Source organism: Lichenostomus cassidix, chromosome 18, assembly GCF_008360975.1.
Source record: "Lichenostomus cassidix isolate B80296 chromosome 18, HeHo_3.0, whole genome shotgun sequence".
Lineage (NCBI taxonomy): Eukaryota > Metazoa > Chordata > Aves > Passeriformes > Meliphagidae > Lichenostomus > Lichenostomus cassidix.
Genome location: NC_139498.1, coordinates 1,549,811 through 1,577,393, shown reverse-complemented (window position 1 = coordinate 1,577,393; position 27,583 = coordinate 1,549,811). Strand labels below are relative to the sequence as shown.

Genomic DNA, 27,583 nt, shown 5'->3' with positions numbered 1-27,583 from the left:
TCTGGTCCTGAGTCCCCAGAAATCCTGTGGAGCATCACTTCTGGGTATTTAATAAGTGATATTTTGAGATGCTCTGTGCTCTCCTGCTGCTGCTCAGTGAACCCAGAGGGGTTGAGCTCCCACTTCAGCAGCAGGATGGGAAACCCCAAGGAGTGCTTGGAGAAGGTGTCGTTTTTAGGTGAAAAAGCCTTTTCTGTAGATAATGTGCAGTCAGGGCAGGACTGTGTCCCACAGTGAGGCACAGGGTTTGGCCAGAAATGTGGGTTTTTTGAGTGAAAACCATCTCAGATGGGCTTTCTGCAGTCACGAGGAGCCTCCCCAGTTGCCCAACGCAAAGGGATGCCGGAAAACACTTCTGCTCCTCTCCTAAATGAGCTCATGCCTTGAAAATGAGTAAATCAGCAGCTGCAGCAGAGCCCTGGCCCTTTGTTAAGCAACAAGCAGACTGCCCTTGTGGTTCCAGGCAGCTCTGCAAATCAGATGCACAATCCTCAAGCTGGGGAAGTTCCGGGACACTCGAATTCTTTTAACTCCTTGAATTATGCCGTGAGCCCTTCCAGCTCATTTGGATTCCCTGGCTGCTCTGATTTCCTCACCTCCCTGTTTTGAATGCAGATCTGCTGGGAAGATGTTTTGTTTTTAAAAGCCCAACACGCTCCATCCTGATTCCAGCTGTGCGGCAGCTGCTGGAAAAGCAATTAAAACAAGTGGAATTGGGGAAAAAAAACCGCTCAAAACAATGGGGAAAGGAGGAAGAAGAAATGCTGCTGGTGCTGGGATGCAGGATTTGCCTCAGTGGAGGAAGGAGCATTTGCTGAGTCAGGCTCTGAGCACGATGGGGACAAGGCGGCAGGGAGAAGCTGGGACAGGGACAGAGTGGCTTTGCCACCTCTCAGGAGCGAAGGTTCACCCCATCCAGATGTGCTGCCTGGTGGGAACATCTGCATGAAACCCTCCCAAGCGTGGTGTAAACACAGCCAGGCTCAGGGCCAGCTGCTCGTAGATGCTGTTCCAACCTTGGGTCATCTCTCCACAACTTTGGGAGGGTTTGCCCAGCACTGACGTCAGGCTGGAGAGGGGCTTGGCCACCGGGCTAGGCCACCAGGCTGAGCCTCCCCGGGGCTGAAAAGGGACCAGAGCCTCCACACCTCAGCTGGGGGAGCCCTGGTCCTCATGGAAAACACCCCAGCAGGTAAGGAGTTACACATTGCTCTTTTTTATAATTTAGAGATACAGATGGGAAAATTCTGCCGAGGGCAGTTTTGTGCAGGGGTTGAGTTGGATGATTTTTCCTAATTATTTGAATGCTGAATGCATAAAATTTCCACCTTCCAGCTCTGTTCTCTGGTGGACTGTAAGTTCACATCGAAATAGTTAAGGGGCAAAGGAGGGGAAATGGTTTTCTGGCTGTGTGTGGATTTTGGTTCTCCCTGTGCAGAGCTTGTTGAAGAGCTGCAGGTTGAGCATTTGGTGATGATTGCTTCCCTCTGCTCTCCTCCTCCTGCCTTGATCTGAAAATGTAAAACCCCAAATTTCACTTCTCTGTCTGAGCTAAGGGGCTGAGGTTAGATGAAGGGCAGGCTTAGAGCTGTTCTTTCCAAGTGGAGAAAACAGGAAAACAACAACCTGTTTTGAAGTTTGTGTTGGAGGGGAATCAATGCAAATCTTCCTTGGATTTATCAGATGCACAACAAAAAACCACAAGAACTGGCAAACAGGAGGGGATGGGAAGAGCACCTCTGCCCTGTCCACGTGCAGGGATGAATCCTTGGCTCTTGGAAATCCTCTGGGAAGCACAGGATGCTCCCTTTGCAGCCAGCATTGGGATACTCCTGCCAGACCTCCCAAAGAGCAGCTCAGTTTTAGGAAGGAAAATCATAAACTCCTAAAATACTTCGTGTTGCAAGGGGCTTTTAAAAGCCATCCAGCCCAACCCCCCTGCAGGGATCAGAACATCTTCCAACAGACCCCAAGAAGTTAATTTTAGAGAGGAAAACAGTCTGAAGAGGTGGAAATAGGAATTCCCCAAGGTAGTAAATAAAGGGATTTATTTATATGATATAAATATGGGATGTGCCTTCCTGGGACAGTTTTGGTAGAGCAGAGCTGCACACAGGAGCCAGGAGAAGTTATTTCAACACCTTGGCAGTTTGTTCCTGGAGAGCAGGAAGTTTGGATGCATTTAATGAGCCTCAGGAGACATCCAGATTTACAAGTGATGGTCTTAACTGGATTAACCTTTCCCAAACACTGTCGCCCCCAGAACAGTTTCTGATGTGTTTATTTTGCCTTCTGAATATGAAGTTTTGAAACTCAGGCCTTGCAGGGGATTCTCTTTTGCTTGTATTTTTTTACCTTTTTGAGCATTACCTAATAGATTAATTAGATACCTAATTTAAAGTTCATAATCCCTAATATTTATTATACCTAATATTTTTTAGGTATCTGGTTGAAAGTTGAATTCTACAGCATTTGTAGGCAGCATCATTTGCTTGAATTTCTGGCTTCATCTTTGGCTCCCAGGGGTATTTGTTTCTTGCTCCACAGGCAAGAAGTAAATTAAAATTGGTAGAAACTTTGTTAAAATTTTCTGGAAATTTTTAGATTCGCTCCCTCATTTTTAAAACCGTTTGTTGTGCCTGTAGAGGTTCAGTGCAGTTTTTCCACCCTGGTTTCCATGCTATCCAAACACCATCACCACCACCCTTTGTTTTCTGCCCAAACATCCTGGGCTGAGCTGCTGCTTTCAGCTCACGACTGAAACCCAGACCTGGGCCAAAAAAATACAAGTGACACTTCCTAGAAATCCCTTTGCATTTTACCTTTAGCCTCCAGTGCAGGCAGCAGTGGGAAGTGTGGGAGGAAGCTGCAGGCAGGGGAAGCAGAGATAATTCTGTGATAACACTCAGAGGGTAAACAGGCACCTCTTGCCCCCGCAGCACAGAAATATTTAATTCTTCCCAAAAAAACAAGCGGTGAAGGGAACAGAGGAGTGGAGCCCTTTATTAACTCCAGCTGCCCAGTCCGTGAAATCAGGAAGTTCTGTCCAAGGGGAATGGAGCACTGTGTGTTTGAGGTTGCTTTGATTTTGGGTTTCGGCCATTTTAAGGGATTGAAGCACAAAAACAAGTTGGGAGGTTCCCTGCCCTGCTCTCCTGGGAAAGGAGGTGAAACCCTTCACCCTGAGCTTGCTCCTGTTCTTGCTGCTTGGCCACGGGATTCAATTTGGAGCTGAAATAAATATTCTCTATGAAAATATCCCAAATAAATGCTGTCTGCTGGGTATTTAGGGGTATATTAAAGGAGCACATGGGTGTTCTAATGCTGCCCTGCCCTAAGTGCACTAAAGCTCCTTGATATTTGGGTGAAAACAGAGCAAACTGGTCTCTCACAGCCTGGGCAAGGCAGGCAGTGGCAGCCTCTGTTTTAGGTTATTTTTGGCATCTCAGCAGTGTTTGTAACGTGGTTCAGAGCCCAGAGCACGTGAGGGGTGCTTTGCCAACACACCACGGGGCAGAGGCCAGACAGGAATTCACTTCTGCAGCGGGATGGGGAAAGGAAGCAGATGGCTCACTCCACAAAACCTCTGTGGGATGGGCAAGGATGGATGTGGATGGGGAAAGATGGATGGATGGATGGATCTGGATGAGAAAGGATGGATCTGAATGAGGAAGGATGAATCTGCACAGGGAAGGATGGATCTGGATGGGGAAGGATGGATGGATGGAAGGATGGATCTGAATGAGGAAGGATGAATCTGCACAGGGAAGGATGGATCTGGATGGGGAAGGATGGATGGATGGATGGATAGATCTGGATGGATGGATGGATCTGGATAAGAAGGATCAATCTGCACAGCGAAGAGGCAGCTCAGTCCAACCCACCTCTCTGCTCCCTTGCATGATCTTGGACTATTTCCTTTGAATCTTAGTTGTCCAAAGTTAAGATGACAAGTTCTCCCCCTTTGGATTTTACTGGCTTCCTCTGAGGTGGTATTTACCCAGGTAAATATATGAACTCCCAGACAGAGTCCTGTTTTCCTCTAAATTGTATCATTTTCTCTCTCCTCTCAGCTGGAAAAATGCAGGGGATATCCAAGAAAGCCTCACAAATATTCCAGCAAACATGTGCTCTCCTGTGGAAAAACATTCTTCTGGTGTGGAGGATGAAGTCAAAAACTTTTCAGGCAAGTGTTGGTCCTCCCTAAGGGAAATCAGGATTTCCACTGCAAAGTGCTTTTAGGTTGCATTGTTTTTGTGTCCAGCTGTGGCTCTCTGGGAAATGTCAGCAGTTCCTCCTTCCTGTGGCACTACAGAATGTCCCAGTGACAAAGCTGGCTGCCTGCTTTGGGTTGTTGCTCCTGCGCTGACCAGAGGAACACAATGTCCAATCTGTGGTTTTGGTGTCAAATTCTCCACAGACCTCGCTGGCTGCAGGACTGAGAAAACATGTTTTCCATCAGGAGCACTGCTCAGCTTTGGAGCCCAGCACACCTGTGGAACACACACAGCAACAAGGCTGCAGGAGCTGGCTGGGCAGTGGGTCACAGCTGGCTTAGAGGAGCCAGCAGTTCCCTGGGTTATCCCTCACCTCTGCATTCCCTTCTCTCCACCAGGAATGGCTCGCCTCCGTGGTTTTCCTCTTCATCCTGCGGGATGCAGCCAGCATGATCATCAACGCCTCGCCTCAGGAGTATCCTTACAAGTTCCTGGGGAGGCTGGATGAGCCAGCCTTCAAGGCCACGGGGGTGACCCTGATGTTCACCCCTGTGACCAACACCACCAGGAGAATCATGGCCAAAGTGGCTTCAAATCCTGCACTGAAGGGTAAATGCTCCTGAATCCACATCCCAGCTGCAGCTTCTCCCCACCCATCCTCACCGTGGGGAGGGAGAAGAGCTTTTGTCCCTCATGACTTTTGAGGGAATTGGTGTTGATGCCCATTTTGATGCTGTTGCCTGACTAATCAGAGTTTCAGCTGCAATGGTTTTGTCATTATTTTTTTTTTAATATTATTTCTTTATTCCAACGGCAGGTATAATACTAGAAGAGATGGAAAACGAGAGGAAAATGGAAGAAAAAGGAGTTTTGGAAGAGGAAGCGATCGGTGTTGTGTTTAAGGATGACTTCTCCTACACGCTCAGATTTCAGATGGGCAGAGGGGTGTTTGCAGATGATGTCTTTGAACACGTCGGTAATGAAATAAATGAAACCCCAGAGTTTGATTTTTAAGCTAAAAATGGTTCTGCTGGATTTCTGTGCTGCTGTGCTACCCTGAAGGGATGGGGGCTGCAGTGCCAAATGGCTCAAGAAAGACATGAGTTAAAATCAGAGTGTTTGTTTCTGTAAAAGCAAAAAATGTCAGAGAAAAAAGTTTTAAGAACATAAATAACATAAATGTAATCCACAGTCAGAGGATGTTATGCTCAAGTATTATACACACATATATATGGGAATGTATCGATTAGTATTGATTAAATTATTATATTTTTTTATTTGTTTCCCCCACAGAATCCTGCTGGGATTTTTCATCTCATGACTGCAAGGTTCCTCTGTACTGGTATGGGGGATTCCTCTCGGTGCAGTCCAGCATTGATGCAGCAGTCATAGAAGTAAGGCAGGGCTGAATTAGATGATTTTAAGGTCTCTTCCAACCCAAACCATTCTGGGATTCTATGATCCCCTGATTTTTTGTGATCATTAAATCTTAAATATGTATTTGAATTTAGAAGGTAAAAGAATGACAGATCATTCTCATGGCTCGAGGCAATGAATTCAACAAGTATTTAATAGTGTTTATTGCAAGACAAAACCAAAAGTTACCAAATACTGATTATTTGCCTACAAACACAACCTTACCATTGACAAACCAATCATTTGAATACTTACAAACCCCTATTTGCTCTGATGGTGGCTGTTTCACTACAAAAATGAAATTCATGACTAATTTCTCTCCTTCAGATGAAAACCAGCCACTCAGTCTGGAAGGAAATGCAGTCCCTCAGCGGAGTCTATCTGAAAGCCTCCATGGTGAAATCGCTGTTCAAGCTGGATTACACCTGGTTCATCATCATTGCCATCCTCTGCTACTCCCCATACATGTACTTCCTCTCTGTGAAAGTCCTCAAGGAGAAGAAGAGGCTGAAGATACTGATGAGGGCGATGGGAATGCAAGATATTGCCTTCTGGTAAATGTTGCTGTTGAGCTGCTAGCAGAGAAAGACGACCTGGATTCTCAGCATGGCATAAAAAAAGAGAGCTTTTGTTATTTAATTCCAACTTATATAGATTTTTCAGAGGTCACCCAGATTGGTCAGTCAGAAACCTCCCCCTAGGTCTGACTGGCCAGGCCTGAACTGTCCAAATCTCGAGACACTGTTTTTAATAACATCCAAACTTTATCTTTGTTTATAAAACACAGGAGAAAGTTCTCATGGGAAAGACCTGTGCTAGCCACAGGTAAATCCCAGGAATTCATGTGTAATTACAGGGATGATGTTGTGGAATTTATTTGGGATGTGTGTGGAGCAGGTTGATCTCATGGAGGTGTCCCTGCCCATGGCAGGGGTGGAATGAGGTGATCTTTGAGGTTCCTCAGCCATTCTGGGATTCTCTCTGCTGGAGGGGCTCTGTTTCCAAGCCTGTTGCTGTGAGAGGAGGTTTTTGGTGTTGTTTTGTTGCTCTTCTCCCCCCAAAAAAGAGGAGGAGCCCTTCTTGTGGAGCAGGGCTGAGTGCAGCAGGGCTCTGGCTGTGGAAGTGCTGTTCACCTCCAGAAACTGGGTGGATGCACCCAGAAAAAGTGAGGAAACAACAAATTCTGGAGAAAACCCTGAATGGTGAAGCAGAGGAGGGAAGTCCAAACAGGCTTCCTAATCCATCTGGGCATGAATATTTCCCATGATCAGGAAAAGCACATGGATAAATGTCTGTGCCATCATTGCAGCTGCAGGGATTTGGGGATGTGCAAGACCTGAGCAGGAGGGTTGGAGTGTCCATCACTGGAGATATTCCAGAGCCAGCTGGACCCATTTCTGTGCTCTGGGGTGACCCTTTTTGAGCAGAGACCTTGACCCTCTGTGTCCCCTCCAACCCAACCCTTCCTGTGACTCTCTGACATTTGCACCTTCCCAGCCTGGACATTTTAAATGGATGTCATTTCAAAATACTTGAATTAAAAAGAGTGTGCCATGGCATGATCAGGGACAAAAATAACTGTGCCTTCCTCTGCAGGTTGTCCTGGAGTTTGCTGTACACTGTGTATGTCTCAATCACAGCCAGCCTGCTCACCCTGGTCACCCTGAGTGAATCTTTTAATCAGCACACCTTTGTGGAGCTCTATTTTTTTTATTTCTTTTACGGCATGGCGTCTGTAAGTCTACTTTTGTGTTCTTTTTTTTTTTTTTTTCCCCTCCATTTCCTAATTAAAATACCTGGAAGTCAGACAGCAGAGTTCTCTAGGGGTGGATATTATATAAGAAAGTAACAAAAACACACTACTGTGATTTATTGTTATTATTTGTAGGCTTTTATATCATTCCCATTACATTTGGGGAGATTCTGACTTAAAATCAGAGTAAAGAGAGATGCTAGAATAGGCTGGGAGTGATTTGTCTGTCCCTATAAACCTGCCCTAAATCTCAGAGCTGTCTGCTAAACAAATCCTTGAGCATCTGTAGGGAACAACTGCAGCTCAGCTGGGTCTCTCATTTTGCTCTTATTTTCACATTGTGTTTTTTTAATTGGCAGCAAAAATACATCCTGCTAACCACTGGCTTTCTCTGCTGCAGATTCACTTCACTTTCCTGCTCAGCTCGTTGCTGAAGGAGCCAAATATTTCCAGTTTTGTGGGATTTCTCCTTCACATCCTCTTTGGGACTCTGGGCTTTTTGACATTGTTTGAAAAACTGCCACGGGCTCTGGAATGGATTTTTAGCCTCTTCAGTCCTTTCACCTTCACAGCTGGCCTGGCCACGGTATGTCCAAAATAAAACACCAGCTCAGCGCCCAGAATTCTGCCAGAGAGCAGCAAAATCCACAGTTTGCATCTCCAGAGCAAGCCAGTCATCCCCTCTGCTTGCTTTGAAAAAGAAAACTTGGCTCCAAAATAAATCTGTGCTGAGTTGTGGTAAAGGTGGCTGGACAGACAGTTGCATCATGAATTTTACAATAAATAAAATTAGTTGTAAAAAAGTGTTACCCAGTGGGATGGGGCTGGTTGGTACCAAGAGCTGGGAGGGCTGGAAGTGCTGCCTGTGCAAGCAGCACGTGCAGCTCTCTGGAACTTCTGCATGGTGTGAAATTCAGCTTACCGAGGCATTTCTGGCACTTGTGGTCACAAAAAAACCCCTTTGCCTCCCTAGAAACAGCGTGGTGATCACGAGTGGATTGGTTTGGATCAAAAATGGCTGTGATGACACAGCAGTAGCTCACACCAAGTATTTCTGCCTGAAGGGAATGTTGCATCTGAATGGTGGCTTTTTTTAAAAAATTTTTTCTCTCCCCTAGATGGTAAAACTGGAAAAATATGGACCAAACTTTGCCCCAGAGCTGTACCCTTTCCATCAGCTGTACCTCATCCTGAGCCTTGACAGCTTCTTGTATTTCCTGCTGGCCATCTACTTCGATAAGGTTTTGCCTGGTAAGTGGAAATGCAAATTTTATTGCTTTTTCTTCTGCAATGCTGTCCTTTGCAGGGGAAAAATTACCAAAGGGATAAGAGAAAACTGTAATTGTGCAGTGAGCCTCTGAGATCCTCCTCCTACAGCCTCCTGAGCAGTGGATTTGGGATGTTGTAGGACTTGAAGTGATTGTTTTGAACCAAAGAAGTTGTAAATGGGGTCTTGGCTGTGATTATTCCCCACCTGCATGTACAGATATGGATGAATGGACAGCTTGAACTGCAGGATTTATCAATTCTTTCACTCTGCTGAAATCTCACCTTGTGCAGCTCTGGGGGAAGCTGGACAGTTAATCAGAGCTGTCAGCTGGAAGTTTGGGGTTGATATTTCACCTTCCCTGCTCTGATTTAGGCAAATATGGAGTGCCACATCCTCCTGCCTTCTTCCTGAGACCCTCCTACTGGCTGAGGGGCAGCGTTGGGGACGTGGGGGTGACAGCTGGCAGCAGCCACGACCCTGTGCTGGGCAGTGACACAGAACCAATGCCACCAGGCTTCGAGGGCAAGGAAGCCATCAGGTGAGGATGGCATGGAAAGTCAGCTCTGCAGGACTGGGTGCCTCTGGAGAGCACAGCCCTGCTGCTCTGGGGTTGATAGGATTGATGCCAGAGGGTGAAAGGGTTGCTCAGGGTTTCATCCCATTCCAGAGCTGGATTGGAACGTTTATGGGATGTGGGGAATTGTCACTGTTGAGCTGCTAGCAGAGAAAGAAGACCTGGATTCTCAGTGTGGCATAAAAAAGAGCTTTTATAATTTGATTCCAACTTATATAGACTTTTCAGAGGTCACCCAGATTGGTCAGTCAGAAACCTCCCCCTAGGCCTCACTGGCCAGGCCTGAACTGTCCAAATCTCGAGACACTGTTTTTAATAACATCCAAACTTTATCTTTGTTTATAAAGCACAGGAGAAAGTTCTCATGGGAAAGACCTGTGCTAGCCACAGGGAATCCTCCAGCTCCCTGCCCTGCCCTTTCCTCTCAGCAGTGAGTCTGTTCCTCTTCCCCATCATCCTTCAGCATCAAATGCTGCTCTCTCCATCCCTGCAGGGCTCGTGGCTGGTGCTGTTCACTGATTATTCCCAAAAAGCAAACAGAAATCTGTTAATATAATAGCTAGGTCATCACTCTTCATTAAATACCCCACAGAATTAAATATCTCATTCCCTAGAGCCTCCTGCTTCATTCTTCAATATTCCTCAAGTTTGGCTTTGTAACTTTCTGAACAGCTTTTAGAAAAGCTCAGGACCTCATTCTGCTTTAAAGTTCTGTAATTCAGAAATTAATTACGCAAAATGATTCCTTCAGCAGGACCAGTTTGAGGAGGAGGTTGGGAAATACTGTCCCAATGGTTTTCTTAGGTTATTTTGAGGCAGAGGAAGCAGACCCCAATTGTGACTCAATAAGTAATGGTTTGCTTACTTTTCTTCAGACTGAACAATATTAAAAAAATATACAAGAAGGACAAGAAGAGCATCGAAGCCTTAAAGGGTAAGGAGAGGCTTTGAAATCCTTTTATTCGTTTTTCACTAGATAAGAACCCAAAATGTTTTGAAATGCACTGGCTGTACTGAATTCTGCCTCTGGGCCTGTGAAACTGCATTGTGCAGTGGTTATTTCTGCTGGGGTGAATTACAGGCAAATTTCTACCAGGTTGTTATCTCCCTGTTCCCTCCAGGAAAATCACTGTTTATTATTTTTCACTGCAGCAGAAATCTCCTTCAAAGCTGTGGTTTTGCAGTAATGAACCACTCTAGAAATCCCCTCTCCAACCTCCCTTTCATAAATGCAAACTATTTTTGAGCAAACTTGGGGTTTTCTCAGGCACTGATTGTAGCCAAATTTGCTGTCCCTGCCTGAGTTCTCCAAGCAGCTGCCAATGAAAATTGTTGACACAGTCATAGTAAAGTCATGGAGTATTTGTTAAATGCCTTTTTTTAACAAGAACTCCAAGTGAAAGTAACAAAAATGAAAAATGCAAATATCGATATGGTCTCAAAAATATTGTGTAAAAAAAACTAGAACAAATCATACCCGGACAACCCACAGAAAGGCAAAGAATTTTTTTTAAAAAGAAAATTTTGTAGCAAAGTCTGGCTGCTTTGAAATAAGTCTTGAAATCTCATATCTCGAAAAAAAGCTCTTCTCTTCCTGAGGACTCTTTCTTGAGCCACACTAAAGTAAAAGGTTGTGAACCTCATAGAAAACTGAAGTCAAAATTCTTTAAATATAGAAAATAATCTAGAAGATAAATATAGAGGATTGAATACCATTCCATCAAGACATGATTCCTTACTAAGCTTAATCCTAATTCCTGAAGAGCAAACCTGTGCCTTTGGATCTGTGGTTTTGCCTCTCCTCTCAAAAGAAATGTCACTTCTGTCCCCTGTGGCAGCAGCTCCAGGTCCAAGGCTACTTCTCACACACTTCCATCCTGTTTTCATTCCAGGTTTGTCCTTAACCATCTATGAAGGTCAAATCACAGCCCTGCTGGGGCACAGTGGCTCTGGGAAAAGTGCTCTGTTAGATGTGCTCAGTGGCTTTTCCAAGCCTTCAGCAGGTGAGTTGATGTGCTGAAGAAGAGGAGCTGTTTGTTTCTTCAAGTGCAATGGGGAAATACTCAAAAAACCTCCTGGTTTTCCCTCAGTCATTCCTGCTGGGTTGTTGTCAGTGCAGATTTCCCCTTGGTTATCCAGGAATCATGGATCATGATGGATAGATCCATGTGCACCATGCACTGGTGGTCATTTGTCCATCTGGATGGCCTGCTGCTTTCCATCGGCTGCACACCTATGGTTTTACTTCTAAGGAAGAAATCTGGTGCCCTGAAATATTTTTGAAGGGAATTAAAACTTGGACTGTGCAGTTATTTCCCCTTTTTAATTTTTTTTAATTTTTATTTCAACACTTGAGAAATATCTGTGGTTCTGAAATTGATTCCAAATATTTCATTCATCCCCCCGTGCAGGTTCTGCAGTGATTTACAACCACAATGTTGCTGAAGTGTGGAACATAGAAGGAATGCAGGCAAAGGTTGGGATTTGCCCCCAACTTAACTTGCATTTTGAAGTCTTAACAGTGAAGGAAAACCTGCAAATTTTTGCTCACATCAAGGGCATTCAGTGGAAGGAAGTTGAACAAGAGGTTGGTATGTGCCTGTCAGCCATTGACTTCTGTTTTATGGCATCTTGGGCACTTTGTGCTTTATTTATAGAAATTATCATCAGCATGTTGTACTGTAGAAATGAGAACAAACATGATTCAGTGGTAAAGGGATTTTCCAATTTGTTCTTATCATGTCACAAGTTAAAACTCATATTTGTTGTATTTATCCCAAAGCAAAGCCATTTAGAATGGGTAAGTTTGAAATCTTGAAGTGACACTCTCCTGTAATGTTGGTTTGTAATTTATGAATTTAAATGCCCAGCCCTTTGGAGATCTGACTCTTGTCTCCCTGTGCTCCCAAGGTGCAGAAAGTCCTCGTCATGCTGGACCTCACTGATGTCCAGAATGTTTGTGCTGATGCCCTGAGCGGGGGACAGAAACGGAAATTGTCCCTTGGAATTGCCATTTTAGGGAATCCCCAGGTAGGGTTGGTCGTGTTGGTCATGTTTATCCACAAACAAGCTGTGCTGCTTTGGGGCATAGCTGTGCATTTTCACTGGGCACAGAGACAGCTGTGTTTTCCCCCTTGCTGGAAGGAGTGGGGGATCTGTTCAATCAGATCAGATTGGGGGAAATCATTGGGGGAAATCTGTTCAATCAGACCCATATTTTTAATTAAAAGCATGGTAATAGAGCAATAAAATGATACTTGAGGACGCATTTTCTCCTCGGAGTATCACCGAACGCACGAAATGAAGTGCTGTAGGGGTGCAGCTGAGCCATGCAGACCCAGCTGGGGCACAGACAGCTCTGAGCTCCCTGCCCTTGCAGGTGTTGCTGCTGGATGAGCCCACGGCCGGGCTGGACCCTCTCTCCAGGCACCACGTCTGGAGCCTCCTGCGGGAGCAGCGGGCAGGGCGAGTGACTCTCTTCAGCACCCAGTCCATGGAGGAGGCTGATGCTCAGGCTGGTGAGACCACGCTGTCCCCCTGGGGTGGCAAAGGAGGGTCCCTTTTCAGCTGCAAAGGAGGTGGCAAAGTCATTTTTGATACATGCTCAGAGCTTTTGGGAGAAAGTTCTTTTTTGGAGAAAGCTCTTCTCGCAGAGCCACCTGAGGGTCCCACCGGGGCTCTGTGAGCTCACTGTGTGTGACAGTGACACCAAACCAAGCTGGGGAAAGGGTAAAACTGGACTGACGTGTCCTGTCACTGTTGAGGTGAACTCAACACTCACATATAGACAAACAACACCTCAGTTAAATGAAAGAAAAAAGTGAATTTATTACTACAGAGCTTCTTTTGTTCTATTTTGTAGCATGCTCTCTACATGTCCATTGGCTCCTAATTTACTGCATTTCAAACTCATTGGTTACCTATAGTTAGCACATTATCTTACAGCAACAGCCTCCTTCAAACAGGTTCAAATCTCTCCCTGGGTTGTTTTATTTCCTGCTTGTATTGACGCTGAGATTCTCACAGGTAGGAGCAGATTGTGTCTGTTCCACGTCTGTGAGCTGAGGCAGAGCAGCTGGCCATTCCCACAGTGTCCCTGCAAAACTCCCTGGTGCTCCTCTTCAGGATGAAGCACTTCCACCTTGTCTGGATATGTCACTCCATCAGTAAAAGTTCATTTATTTTTCTGGATTTCACTTGACACTGTTCCCTATTTCCCTGTTACTCCTTGTGGGAAATTCTCCACAAGCCCACAGGAACGCAGAACTAAAAGAATTAACTGTGATGTTTAGGAGAAAGGCTTTTTTTTTTTTAAAAAAAGAAGGACCTTGAGCACTGGCCTGGTTTTACTCCTCTCAGTTCATTATTAAAATATCTGCTGAGTTCAGAAGGAGCACTCTGGAGTTTGCTGCACTCTGGTAAATCCCCTAAATCCTTTGTGTTTTTTCCTCCTTAGATCGGAAAGCTTTCCTCTCCAGTGGGAGATTACAGAGTGTTGGTTCCTCTCTCTACTTGAAGAGAAAATGGGGGATTGGCTATCACTTGAGGTAAAACCTTTTGGTCATCTCTCTTTTTGGGAAAAGCTTCTCATTTTCGTATTTTGTCGTAGAACCTGTGTTTCTACAGAGCTTCTATATGGAGTAATAGAGATCCTGACAATTCACTTTAGAAGATTTTTAAGGCTGCCAAAATTTCACTGCTTTTGGACAACAAGCTGCTTTTCTTTGGAACCCAATCCTGAAAGCTCTGGGCATCAAAAATGGCTTTGCAACCTCCTTTGCAGCTGAAAGGGGACCAGAGTGATGTGCAACGGCTTTGATGTGGATTTGTTTTTCTTAGGATTTTTAATTCCTGAGTTCTTGGTTTAGCAGGGCTGTCCAGGATCATAATTCTTAACCTCTACCATCTCTGGCATGCATGGCAAAACCAGAGGCACTGCAGATGGCTGTAAAAACTCCCACTGAAATGCTGCCCAGTTTTGGAGGTTTCCCTGTGGCTGGAAGAAGAATCACCACTGGCTTTATACTCCAACCAGATGATGCACATGTGTTTTTTTTTCTCATTTAACATCCTACTAATGGTTTATTTTTTAACCAGGATGCACATAAATGAGCTGTGTGACCCAGAGCTTGTGTCATCCGTGGTCAGGCAGTACATCCCTGACGCTGTGCTCAAGGGACACAGGAGGGATCAGCTGGATTTTATGTTGCCTCTGGAAAATACCTGCAGCTTCCCAGGTAAGGAAAGCTGTGCCAGGGTCTAAAAAGGAAACTCAGGGGTGGGGAAAAGCAGAAATCAAAGTGGTTGTGATAAATATTTTTTAATATATTTGATAAATACTTTAAAATAAATATATTCCCTGGTTCATAATGTGTGGGATTAGGAAGCTGCATAAATGTCAGTCTCACAAAAAGCCTTCAGTGCACATGCTAATATTAATAATGAAGGTGAAGAAAAGAAAATCCACCAACTTAATTTACAAACTAAAATCCACTGGCCCTCACCTGCTTTCAGGATGGCCCATGAAAACCAAACCCACTGAATTTTCCACTAGCTGCCTCTGCAGAACACAATAACTTTGCCATGGTTTTTAAGTGGTGGTGATTGATGACGTGAATTCTGTGACATCCAATGTGAACTGGCTGAGTCTGTGCTCCACACCAGCCTGGGCTGAGTCTGGCTGTTCCTCTCCTGCAGGTCTGTTCAGCCACCTGGAGAGCAGCCTGCTGCAGGGGGTTGTGAGCTATGAGGTCACCAGGACAACCCTGGCTGATGTTTTCCTGAAGCTGCAGGGTGAGGAGGACATCAACCCAAGAGGTAAAGCACTGACTCCCATTTGCAAGCGTGTTATCAATAGTGGTATGGTGGTATATTCAATTAAAATACAAGTATAGTCTCCATCTATACCTGTATTTTAATGGAAAATCTAACAAGTTCCTGCTAAATGTGAATTTTGGTAGGCTTAGAGTGGCAGTTGTATCCCACTTGCCTGCAGTGTGGAATATCTTCTTGGAGAAGCCCAAATGATTCCATCTGGACCTCCCATGGGCTTTTCAGCACAAGAATTAAGGCTGGTGTTGGAAGGGTATTAATCTCTGAAGGGTTTTACAGCCCAGACCAGGAGGTGGGAAGAGATAAAGTTTGCAGAAGGCATTTCCCACGGCCAGGGAAGATATTGGCTGAGTTGATATACAATATAAGATATTGGCTGAGTTGATATACAATATAAGATGTTGGCTGTGTTGATATACAATATAAGATGTTGGCTGTGTTGATATACAATATAAGATGTTGGCTGTGTTGATATACAATATAAGATACTGGCTGTGTTGCCACACCAGCCCAAGTTCAGCCAGCCTGAATCCACCAATATAAATCACATTCTGGATCAATTATAGCCCCTTTTCTCTGCCCTTGTTACTAAAAGTCAAAATCCAGGCGTCTCTCTATTCAGAGCAGAAGACCCTCCATGATTGTTTGGGATTAAAACACATCTTTGTGGGTTAATTGCATTTCTCATGGTGAACACACAGGGGATGGAGACCTCGAGGAGAGAGAGCAGGACCTGGCAGTGTTTTCCAAGCAGGGGATCCTGTCCATGAGAGGGATGATGCTCTGGAGGCAGCAAGTGTGTGCTGTGATGAGAATTCGCCTCCTCAAACTGAGGCACGAAGGGAAGTTCCTCAGGGCCATGTGAGTACAGGAGCTCCCACCCACCCTGGAGGGCTGAGGGAAGGTTGAAATGCTGTTTTGGAGGCAGAGAATTAGGTGGGAAGTATCTAAAAACTGCAGAAATAAGGGTAGTCTAAACTTACTGTGGGAGCTCTGGCTTGCTTGGGTTTTAAATTTCCCCATAAATCACACAATTACTTCAAGGTGGAGTTCCCCTGGCCTCACTTATGCTCTGTTTTTCCATCTAGATTGCTGTTATTTGGAGCATTTGTCCTTCCAATGCTGATAATTTTAATGCCATTTCATCTGTGGCAGAGCTCCAACCACTGGGAAATCACAGCCAGCCCGTATTTTCTTCCCAATAAAGAGAAAATTCAAAATAGGTCGACAAACCTTCTCATCCTCAATGACACAGGTGAGGAACAACACGTGATGCTGACTCACTTTCTGTGCCGATCTGAATTTTGTTATAATTGTCAAACCAACCTTGCAAATGCCACAAAAATGTAAAGGGATGTACACTGGGAGGTGTTTTCTTTTGAGCAAAAGCAAATGCAGTTCTAGTGATGATGTAGATGACATGTGAAAGAGCAATGAGCCAGGGAAATTTTTAAAAAAAAAACAATAAATAACGAAGTATGAAACATGAATTTGTTTAAAATTTTTAATTAAAATAGGAAGAAATCTAGGAAATACATGTTTGCTTAGAATCTCAGTGTTTGAGGTTTTTTACATACCTCTTCTTTGCAAGTAGAAACTTGTTTCTATGAAACTGTTCATACTTAAAGAAAAAAAAACCAAACTTCTAATGGTTCTGCTTTCTGTCTTGGACTTGATTTCAGGATCAGAAATCGAGGATTTCATTGCTGCTTTGAAGACTCAAAACATAATCCCAGAAATGACTCAGGAGAAAAACATCACAAGCCTTCCGAATTATAACGGAGCTATAAAAATATCTCTGGAAGGCAAGGTGAGGGATATTTTTTTCCTTCCTTCATCCTGTACATCAAGAGGATTTTCTGAGGAGTATTTAAATGAGAGAAATAAACACGCTAGGAACAGGAGAATATTCTTTTGATGCAAATAAATAATTTCAGTCGTGCTGCTGAAATTATTCACACCTCTCAGGGAGACGAAGGCTTTTTATTTTTCCACCTTCAGAGCCGCCAGTACACGGTGATGTGCAGCCCAGAGCCCATCAACTGCTTCCCTGTGCTCGTGAACATCCTCAGCAACACCTTCCTGTGGCTCTTCAACTCCACCGCGCGGTTCCGCGTCTGGGGCTCGCTCTTCTACAAGGTGAGCTGGCAGGGAATTCACCTGGATGGATTTTGTCCCCAGTGGACAGCTGGGAAAGCTGGCTGGGGGAGAAGGTTCCCAGGGTTGGGGACAGTGGTTTGACTCCTGGTGGTTCCTGGGGGTGTTCAAAGGTAATTTCTCCTTGTGGCCCAAGAGTTCTGTGGGGTTTCGGTACTGTAAAGTGTTTTATGCTGTGGGGAGAGAATTGGGGTTATTCTTGGGAAAGGGAAGTTTCAGGGTGAAACCACTTAATTGTGGCTTTCCAGTCCCTGAAGGGAGCCTGAAAGAAAGATGGAGAGAGAGTTTTTACAAATGTTTTGAGCGAGAGGACAAGGGGGAATGGCTTCCCACTGAGGCAAAATGAGTTTGGATTAGATATTATAGGAAATTTGTCTCTGTGAGGTGGGGAGTGCCTGGCACAGGGTGCCCAGAGAAGCTGTGGCTGTCCCATGCCTGCTCAAAGTCAGCTTGGATGGAGCTCTGAGCAACCTGAGGTGGTGGAAAGTGTCCCTGCCCATGGCAGGGATTTGGAATGAGATGATCTTTAAAGTCCCTTCCAACCCAAGCCACGATGATAAATACAGTGGGAATACAACATTTGCAAACCCCACCTTTCCTCACCAACAAAAAGTTGGTCTCCATCCTCAACAACTTACAGCAATCCAAACATTTTCTGCAAACTCTGGGATGCTAAATGTCTTTTTTCGGTTGTTCTTTTTGCCTTGTTTCCTTTTCTTGAGCACAACTGGCTTGCCCTTAGCATTCTTACTTGCATATTCAACCAGTTCACGAGGCCCAAACCAGCCAGATTTTCCCTGGACAACTGTCAGTTATGGGTGACCCTGAATTTCTCTCCACAGGCAGACAGCTCAGACGTAAGGTTCTACATTTTTTATAACTTAGTGAACCACCTGCTGATCCTGGCTGCTGGTTTGCCTCCTCTCTTCGCCATGAGCAGCGTGGAGGATTACAAGGTGAGGAACATGAGCTGCAGGTTGTACACAAGGAGTTAATGTGATGCAAAGTGTCTGGAGAGATCAGACTGCCCAGAAAAACTGTGGCTGCCTCATCCCTGGAAATGTCCAAGGCCAGGCTGGACAGGGCTTGGAGCAGCCTGGGATGGTGGAAGTTGTCCCTGCCATGGCAGGGGTGGAATGGGATGAGATTTAGGGTTCCTTCAAACCCAAACCATTCCAAAATTCTGTGATTTGTAGGTAGGATGTTAGAAGAAGAACAGACACATGAGTACCAAGGTGCACTTCTCTGCATCCCAGGGAACCAGCTGGGCTCAGAATAATTTGGATGTTAGCAAAGAGACTAGAATGATTTAATTTTTTTCCCTTTGGGAAGGGTGAGGTTTTAAACAACGGTAGAACCAAGAATTGGAAGTGCTCAGAAAGGAGAGAAGGGCTCAGCCAGGGAAGGGAGGAGCAAGGGAATAGAGAAGGAGCAGGAATGATGTTTTACACTCTCCTTTTCCCCATTTCCATCACTTTTGCAGCTCCAGGCTCACTCCCAGCTGCGGCTCTCAGGGCTCTTCCCCTCGGCATACTGGTGTGGGCAGGCTCTGGTGGACATCCCACTCTTCTGGACCCTGATAAGCCTCATGTTTGGGTTACTGCTGCTCGTCAGCCGCATCTGCCCCCTGAAGGCCAGCGGTGTGGTGACCCTGGTGAGCTCTGGGGGACATGGGCAGAAACAACCACCCTCCCTCATCTCAGAGCAGTGTTTCCCTTTAAACAGTTTATTTGAAGTGAACTGCTCTGGGCAGGTTTTCATATATCCACAGGCACCTCCTTGTCACTGATGTCTCTGTCTCTCTCCAGATCGTTTGCATCTTTGGCTATGGAATCTCTGTGGTCCTCCTCGTTTATTTGATTTCCTTCAAGTTTCGCATGAGACGAAGCAATCGATACATTTGGTGTTTAGCCTTCATTCTGGTGAGTGAGGAGCTTCTGCCCTTTCAAATGTTGGATTTACACCCCTTGCCTCCTGAGGCTTCATTTCAAATCTATCAGTATTCAGCAGGACAACCCGAATCGCTGAAAAATAACCTGGATTTTAGCAACAATACACTGATATTGGAAATGCTTTTTCTGCTTTCTTGCAGGTGAATTATACTGCTGACATAATCAGTGATTTTAATATAATAATTCGCTGCTTATGTATTCTGATCCCTGTGTTTCCTCCTCTGGGCTGGATGGCATTCTCTGGACTAGTAAGCAAAACCTATTAAATTCAGTAATTATCCTAATGGTGCAAACTGGCAGTGCAAGAGGCACTTTCCAAATTCCCTGTCAAAAACAGACAGTGAGGAATGAAAACAGGAAAAGAGCAGTTCCAGGCTGGGGAGTGAGAGAAGAGGCCAAGATTTGACTTGTTCATCCTTTTTTGCTGGACTGGGATGGTTTTGGTTCATTTAGTTAGAAAGAACTGTTGCGGTGGCTGTTTTGGCTATTTTGGGCAGCAAGGGAGGGGAAGGTGGTGGAGTGGCAAGACCACAAAGGAGGAAGTGAGAAATAAAAGGACTGGAAAGAGAGAAGCAATGATGGAAAAGGTCAACCTAACCTCACTGATTTCAGACCTCTCAGAATTACTGTAAGAACCAAAAACATCTGCAGATCCAAGCTCCTTCACCCCATCCTGAAGGAAAGCTGAACATCCCTACCTGCCACACTTGCTCTGACCTAGGAATTAGGAATTTTCCTAATGGACTCATCTTGTCTTCCAGCATTACGTCACGATTGGCGAAGATGAAGTTTTTAAACACTGGGATCGCATGAGCATAGCTGTCTTTGCAGTAAGGAGGGGTTTGGAGGTGTTTGCTTGGGCAAGGATGGCTGTGCTGATGCCAAGGGCTGGCACTGGGCTTGTGAACTCCTTCCATAAAGAAAGGATGGGTTTTGTAGTCAGAATTTCCCATATTCCCAACTTCTCCATAAAGAAAGGATGGGTTTTGTAGTCAAAATTCCCTATATTCCCAATTTCTCCATAAAGGAAGGATGGGTTTTGTAGTCCAAACTTCCCGTTAAGGGTTGGCAGGGGAAGCACATCCAAGAAATCATGGGCTTGTGCCTCTTATGGCCCTTGGATGCTGCAAAAATATGGCTTTAAGGGGGGTTTAAGTGGAGCTCACGTAGAAGGCAGAGATATTATTAATAAACTGATCAGTCTAATGCTGATTCTACCAGAGAATGATGGGATCTCCCATTCCACAGGGTGTCTGTTGGGATGCAGAGAGATTATCTGGGCTAAAACTGCTATAAGAACTCAAGGTTTTGCAAATAATCTCAATATCAGAGGGAAATGTGTGCAAAGCATCCGTGTAGCTTCTTCCCCTTTTAGACCCTTTCAAAAGCTGAAATAAATGTAATAGGTTCCTTTGTAATTAAAATGGATAGGGTGTGGTGTTACCTTGTTTCCACACAAACCTGATTAATTTCTGTTTTTTCAGCCCTACGTCCACTGCGTGATTTTTGCTTTCCTCCTGCGCTGTTTGGAGATGAGATATGGAGAAGCAGTTATGGAATTTGATCCCATCTTCAGGTACATCCCAGGGATTGCTGGTCAGCCACAGAGATCCCAGTCTGCAGGGTGAGCTTGGAGCTGCACAGCCCAGCAGGACTCTGACAGAAGGAGGGAAAAATACCACGTGTGAAAATCATTCTGCAAAATGTGGATAAAGCCTGTAGTTTTAATTTTTTCAATGTCCTTGAGAGGATAAAAATTGTGATTTAAGCTTTTTTTTTTAATTAAGGTTCAGAGCTGAGATTTCAGGAGAATTCCCTGCAGGGTGCTAAATTATAGTTCCAAATTGAAGCGCAAAAAATTTTAGCTCCTTTTCAATCACGTCAGCATTGCTGCCAATAGGATGGAGAATTCCTAAATCTTCACCATTTTGGGGTTGCCTCAGTGCTCTCTGCTTATCTGTCACCAGCAAGTGACCAACCACCTCAGCCATGTGGGAGAAGACTTGTAAAAAGTGTTGAATTATTAAACATTGCCAAGTGGGACTCAGCTGGGAGTTAATTGCCCAAATTGCTTTGAAAACCTGCTGCATGTATTTTAATTCTCCTTAAAGAGATGACTGGCATGTGTGGGGCAGGGAACCAGTCAATAATTAAAGATGAAGGAAGGGCTAAAGCTAGATTTTATTTTCTCAGCCATGCCAGAGGGGGTTAGTTTTTCCCCCAGGGATAAATATTTGAGCAAACACTGTCTGTGGAACTTCTCAGTGATCCTTGTGGGTCTCTCTCAGCTCTGAGTCCACGAGCTCCCTGAAGTCAAATAAATTTTGCCTTTCTTTGGTGCTGCCCTGGGAAATAAAATGGTGAACACAAACCTTTTTGGAAAAAAGAAAAAGTAAAAGTAAAACCAACTCTCCTCCTGCACTGACAGGATCCAGCAGAGGAGAGTGGTGACCCAGCAGAACAAGGAGCACCCTGGAGAGGAACCCCCTGAGGTGCAGGCAGAGAGGGAGAGAGTGCGGAGTGCCATGGCCTCCCTGCAGCACCAGCAGGTGAATCCAGACTTCTGGGTTGTTTTCCTTTTCATTCTTCATCGTTTTCATTCTTCATCGTTTTCATTCTTCATCGTTTTCATTCTTCATCGTTTTCATTCTTCATCGTTTTCATTCTTCATCATCTTCCTTTTCATTCTCTCCTGTCTTACCTCATGCCCTCAGATCTTCTGATGTGATCTCACCCTCCAGGACTTTGACTGACACTCTTCTTTTTACTCCCATTCTGCTCATTGTCCTTTTTTCCTCTGTGCCATGGATTCTTAATTTAGAAATTGTCTCTTTTTCAAAGCCCTGCTTAATGGTCAGAACAGACCAGCTGTCTCATGGGATAGGAGGAGAGTTTTTATTTCCCTCTCCCTCTCTCCACAGGACTCACTTGTCGCTGTCAACAGCTTGTGCAAGGAATATGAAGTCAAGACACTCACTTCCATCTTTAAGAAGAAGAAGAAACTTGCTGTCAAAAACATCTCTTTTGGTGTTAAAAAAGGTTCAAGTACTTGGCTGCACTCCCTATAATATAAATGACCACCATCTGAAGTGAAGGTCACATTTGGAGATGATATTTTTGTTAGAATTTTCTTGTGGGCAGCCAAACCCAACACCCTGGGCTCCTGCATTCAAAGGTTTAATTTATGAGCATAAAACAACCCTTTCTCCTTTTCCCCTACTCTACTTTTAGATATTGCATAGAATACAGGGGAGAAGGTCATATTAACAATAAATATTATTAACAGTTTTTGCATATTTGTTCCAGGAGAAGTATTAGGTCTGTTAGGACCCAACGGAGCTGGGAAAAGCACAACGATAAACATGATTTCTGGAGGTGTGGCAGTGACTGCTGGGGAGGTAGGTGGTCCTTTCAGAGCAGCTGCAGAGATGACCTGGATGCCTTTAAATATTAAGGATGTGATAAGGCAAGCCAGCAGCATCTCCCTGCAGTCAGGGGATTTGTGGATGTTTATGTACAATTTGTGTGTTCTGGGTGTTTACAGAGCTGAGGAGAAAGTGTTGATTTATGCCAAGCATAAATTCTAGTGTTCATCAAAGTCAGGGTTACACATTTAAGAGGCTGAGCAACAGCAAATCTTCAGCTGGCATTGGAAACCCATCGTGAAATGTCACAATCCCTGTAAGAAATGTTGACATCCAAAAAAACCCCAAAAATAACACTCTCTGTAAACAGCCTTGCAAAAGCAGGAAATTGGAAAGGAATGTGAGCAGCGTTGGGCCAACAACAATCCATCACTTAATTAGGTGCAGAATGATTAATGGCATGTGCAGGGCGAGGGGAAATGCCATTGCTGTTACAGATCTGGGGCTGAGGGCTGGAAATTGAAAAGTGTTGCTAGGAAAAGACAGACTGATGTTGGTAACGTTACCCAAAATTTGGTGCTGGTGAAGATCTGATGTTGGTATTACCCAAAGTTTGGTGGTGGTGAAAAGACAGAGGGAGGAGAATTACCCTGATTGTGGAGCCACACAGTGACCACTCACAGGTGGCCACTGACCACACCACTGCTTGGCTTGGCCACTTGGACAGGGCTTGGGGCAACCTGGGCTGGTGGAGGATGGGATGGGATGGGATGGGATAATGGGATGGGGTGGGATAATGGGATGGGGTGGGATAATGGGATGGGGTGGGATGGGATAATGGGATGGGATAATGGGATGGGGTGGGATGGGATGGGATGGGATGGGATGGGATGGGATGGGATGGATCCCTGGGGATGGGATTGGATGCAATGGGATGCAATGGGATGAGCTCCAAGATCCCTTCAGCCCAAGCCCCCTGTGGCTGTGTGACCCCACAAGCACAGAGCTGTGTGTTCCTGCAGGTGCTGCTCAGGGGCAGAGATGGAGCTGCTCCATGCCCAGGAGCTCTGGGCTGCTGCCCCCAGCAGAACCCACTCTGGCCACACCTGACAGTGCTGCAGCACCTGGAGGCCTTTGCTGCCATCAGAGGGATGACAGAAAAAGATGCAGCTCTTGCCATCAGCTGGTAGGAACCCAGATGGTCTCATCTCTTGGTTCTTCCTCCCTCCAGGCCAATCCCTCGAGGATTTTATAGGGCAGGGAAGGGTTTTTCTGGTAACAAACCTGGCTTGATTAAGAGACAGCATCTTCGATGCCCCTCACCTTGGAGAGGTGGGATCTCCTGATGAGCTCTGCTGCTTTGTACAGTTCTCAATCCCTTGCCAATGAAGATAGCAGCCCAAGTTTTCCTAGGAAAATTCAGAAAAAAAAAATCAATCTTGCTCCCGTTCATGGCAGTTCCATGAGTAACTCACTTTCCTCATTAGCTGCAATTGCTGCCTTGAATTTCTGCCAAGGTTCCTTAATTTACCATCCAAGTTAGGGGCAAAATCACCAAGTAACCCAGGGTGATTCTTATCAGCCAAAACACATCCATATCAGGTTCCTCAGCACTCTGACCACAGTGTTTGCACACCAGGATGCTCATTTGAGGCTTTTCCCTTCCCACTGCCCACAGCATAGGAAAGTCCTTGGATCTCCTGAAGCATTTCAAGACCCCAGCCAGGAGTTTGTCTGCTGGAGAAGCCAGAATGGTACGTGCTGGATTTGTCTTTGCTGTCTGAGCAAACCCTGCTGGCTCTTCCTTGGACGTGGTGCCCAGGAAGCCTTCAGCTAAGTGGCTTCCTGGCATCACTTATTTTCATCAATAACTTCTGAATCCAGCCTGGCAGGATGCCCTCACCTTCTTTCCCCACACTCCTGCACTGGGTGTTTAATAATTGCCAACCACAAATTGGATTTGCAGTCAGCTCTTCATGCCCCACCACCTGCATCTGCCAGCAAATGGGATGGAAAACCACTTTCACATCTTTGGCAGGCTCAGGAGTTTTTGGGGGAAATCTGATTTTGAGAGATTAAAATGTTAAGTGAGGACACTAGAATTATTTTTTTTTTAATCTCCGTTCCTCCCGTACTTTGGAATCAGCCTTGAGAAATTCATGGGGGTGAGATGCACCAGTTTTGCAGGTGAATGAAGCAGCCCTGACCTCCTGCTGTTCCCATTCCAGCTGTCCTTTGCTCTGAGCATCCTGGGAGACCCAGCAGTGATGCTTTGGGATGAGCCCTCCGTGAGCATGGATCCCCAGGGGCAGCGCCGCATGTGGTGAGCAGCCTGGCGTGGGGAAGTGACAGCTCTGGGACAGACTTGACTCATTGTCCTCACCCTGCCTATTGCAGGAACTCTTGGGAAGGCAAAGAGCTTCTGCCACGGACAGCACATCTGCCTTTTCCCTTTTTTTCTCAAGCCCAGGGATGGGGAGAGCTTGCTGAGCTCCTCACTCGGCTGGCAGCAAGCACTGTAATATAATGGTCATTAATCCCCCCAAAAAATCTTGTAGACACCAGCTGAAGCCATGCATTTGGTACAAAAGACACAAATTTCTGTTTTCTTCAGAGCAAGAGAAAAAAAAATTGTAGGTTGTTCTCCCTGTAGTCATTCAGCCCTGGTGTTTGCTTTAGCTTTTAATCAAAAATTTACACCATCAGTGTAAAATTTGGAGGGATGATGACACAACAAACTGCAACATAGCAGTGGCATCCAGGTCATCTTTAAAGAAGAAAACTGAAGTATTTTAAATAGTCATCCACTTTTAAATAAATTTACAAAGCTGTTTCTAGGGAGGGGGACATAAACCAGGAGATTTTCTGCCGCTGCTCCCAGGAAGTGACTGCGATCCCTCTGTTGCAGGAGGATGATCCAGGCCTCCATGAAGAGCAAGGAGAGGGCAGCCCTGCTGTGCACACAGTCCCTGGAGGAGGTGGCAGCCATGTGTGACCGTGTGGCCATCCTGGTGTCCGGCCGGCTCCGGTGGGGTTCAGTCTGGGGGGTTGTTTGGGCTTTTTTTGGGTTTTGAATTCTTCATCTAATAGAAAATTCTGTTTTGGATCCTCCCACGTGTGTAACAAACATTTTGGGAGGAGCTGATGGATAATTGGCCGTTCATCTGCTGCTCAGTGATGGATTTATTTGCTGATTATGGTATTTGAGCAATGCTTTCCCCCCCCCTGCAGGTACATCGGTTCCCTTGAGGACCTGAAAAGTAAATTTGGCACAAGTTACCACCTGGAACTGAAAATGGCAGACGTGGGGCAAAGCGATGCTCTGCACACCGAAATCCTGAACCTCTTCCCCCATGCAGCTCGGCAGGAAAGGTCAGAGTGCCACGGGCTGCACTCCAGCCTGCATCTGCTTTGGATGCTCTTCTCCCCCTCCTGACCTTGCTCAGTGATTTACCTGCAGCACAGTTACCCTACAAACCCCCCAGACAGTGATGCTGAGTCACAAGACGAAGAATTCACTTTTTATTCATTTTTCAGGACTTGTTCCTTGCTCACCTACAAGATCCCAACGGCAGATGCACTACCTCTGTCCAGGTCTTTCTCCAGGCTAGAAGCAGGTAAAAGGAAACAATCAGTTAAATGAGGATTTATCTGGTTTAAAATCGTTGATGTGGATTTGGTTTTTAAGGATGTTTTCTCCATCCTTCCGCAGCCAAGAGGAATTTCAAGCTTGAGGAGTACAGCTTGTCACTGAACACTTTGCACCAGGTAGGCTGCTGGAGGAGCTCTGGGTGAGGAACTGCCTGGGGAAAAAGGAAAAATAACAATAATGAGCAGCACCAATGTGGTCAGGCCTTGGCAGGGATGGGGTTGTTCCCACTGTGTCCCTTTGCAGGTGTTTGTGGACATCACCAGGGATGCAGAGGAGCACGACCTGGAGGTGGCATCCAATGGGGCTGTGGAGCAGAGAGCCCTTCACCCCTGAGCCTCGGAGTTCAGTGGGAAATATTCCGTGAATTCCATCAGTGTTACTGAATTCCATCAGTGTTACTGAATTCCATCAGTGTTACTGAATTCCATCAGTGTTACTGAATTACAGCTGGGGTCAGCTGAAGCCCCACAATTTTGGTTGTCACAGCACACACAGCCCTGCAGGGGTTTTGCTTCATAGAGAAAAAAGAATTATTATTTTAATAAATAAAGCCTTTATCCTTTGACAAACCGATGCCTGACACTCATCTGTGCCCCTGCTCGGAGTGGCTCACGGAGATTTGCTGTGCTGAGGAACAACTGCTGGGGTGAATTGCTGATCCCAAGGCTGTGAGAGGGAATTCAGCTGCTGGAGAGAACCAGGAGCAATCCCAGGGAAGATCTGACACCTCAGCCATCCATCCAGCAGGAGAGCAGCTCTTTGCCTTGCTCAGTGCTGACAATCATCCCTCTGGCTGGGGTGATGTGGCCAAACAAGTTGCTGGTTCCTCAGGCTGGGGCACAGGGCTGTATTTTGACCCAAAAAGTCACTATGAATTCCAGCTTGGCCCAACTCATCCCCATCACTGTGGCCATGGAGAGAGGAAAGGACTCAGCAGTGCCTGGAAGAAATAGAATGAAAACTGGCAGCTCTTATATCATCATCTAGAAAACCCAGCTATTATTTAGTCAAAATAAGGTGTGCTTTGACCCAAAGTAACTCTGAAGGAGGACAGCAGCCTGAACATTGCTTTGGTTATTGGGAAGAGAGGGTGAGCTCCTCACTCTGGGGGCAACAACCAGCACCCTGACCCTGTCTGAGCAGATCAGCATCTCCTCTGGGATATCTGCCTGCCAGGGCTGGAGTTAAAAACTAAACTAAATAAAATAGGAGCTCCCTGCATCCAGGTGTTTCCCCTGCTGTCCTGTCCTGCAGCACCCCCTGGGAAAGGCTGGGCTGGGCAGGACAGGAGCAGTGCCACCCCTGGGCTGGGCACAGCAGGCAGGGCTGTGGGCCAGCAGGTGCCAGCAGGTGGCTGCCGTGGCTCAGAGATGAGCTGATCCTGCCAGGAGAATC

At 45.6% G+C, this 27,583-nt stretch overlaps 1 protein-coding gene across 1 annotated transcript; it reads left to right on the top strand.

Annotated features, from left to right (window-relative positions):
- The first annotated feature begins 758 nt into the window (after positions 1-758).
- LOC146429376 (ATP-binding cassette sub-family A member 9-like) lies at positions 759-26,757 on the top strand. The gene is made up of 39 exons (XM_085077378.1): positions 759-1,192; positions 4,074-4,186; positions 4,616-4,826; positions 5,035-5,193; positions 5,511-5,611; positions 5,961-6,187; positions 7,230-7,368; positions 7,787-7,972; positions 8,505-8,637; positions 9,029-9,194; positions 10,106-10,164; positions 11,123-11,233; positions 11,642-11,817; positions 12,141-12,260; positions 12,610-12,748; positions 13,687-13,777; positions 14,328-14,467; positions 14,928-15,047; positions 15,764-15,923; positions 16,151-16,317; positions 16,745-16,872; positions 17,064-17,201; positions 18,062-18,175; positions 18,703-18,873; positions 19,028-19,141; positions 19,312-19,419; positions 19,933-20,001; positions 20,656-20,747; positions 21,600-21,720; positions 22,093-22,210; positions 22,478-22,569; positions 23,559-23,722; positions 24,215-24,290; positions 24,765-24,859; positions 25,445-25,564; positions 25,768-25,908; positions 26,074-26,153; positions 26,249-26,304; positions 26,432-26,757. Exons 1-39 carry the CDS (start codon positions 1,174-1,176, stop codon positions 26,519-26,521), a joined length of 4,824 nt encoding a protein of 1,607 aa, XP_084933504.1. The 5' UTR covers positions 759-1,173; the 3' UTR covers positions 26,522-26,757.
- The last annotated feature ends 826 nt before the right edge of the window (positions 26,758-27,583 follow it).

Coding starts and splice junctions, on each gene's coding strand:
- LOC146429376 (XM_085077378.1), top strand. Junction 5,194..5,510: donor TGATGTCTTTGAACACGTCG/GTAATGAAATAA, acceptor TTTCCCCCACAG/AATCCTGCTGGGATTTTTCA. Junction 18,874..19,027: donor CCAGCGGTGTGGTGACCCTG/GTGAGCTCTGGG, acceptor GTCTCTCTCCAG/ATCGTTTGCATCTTTGGCTA.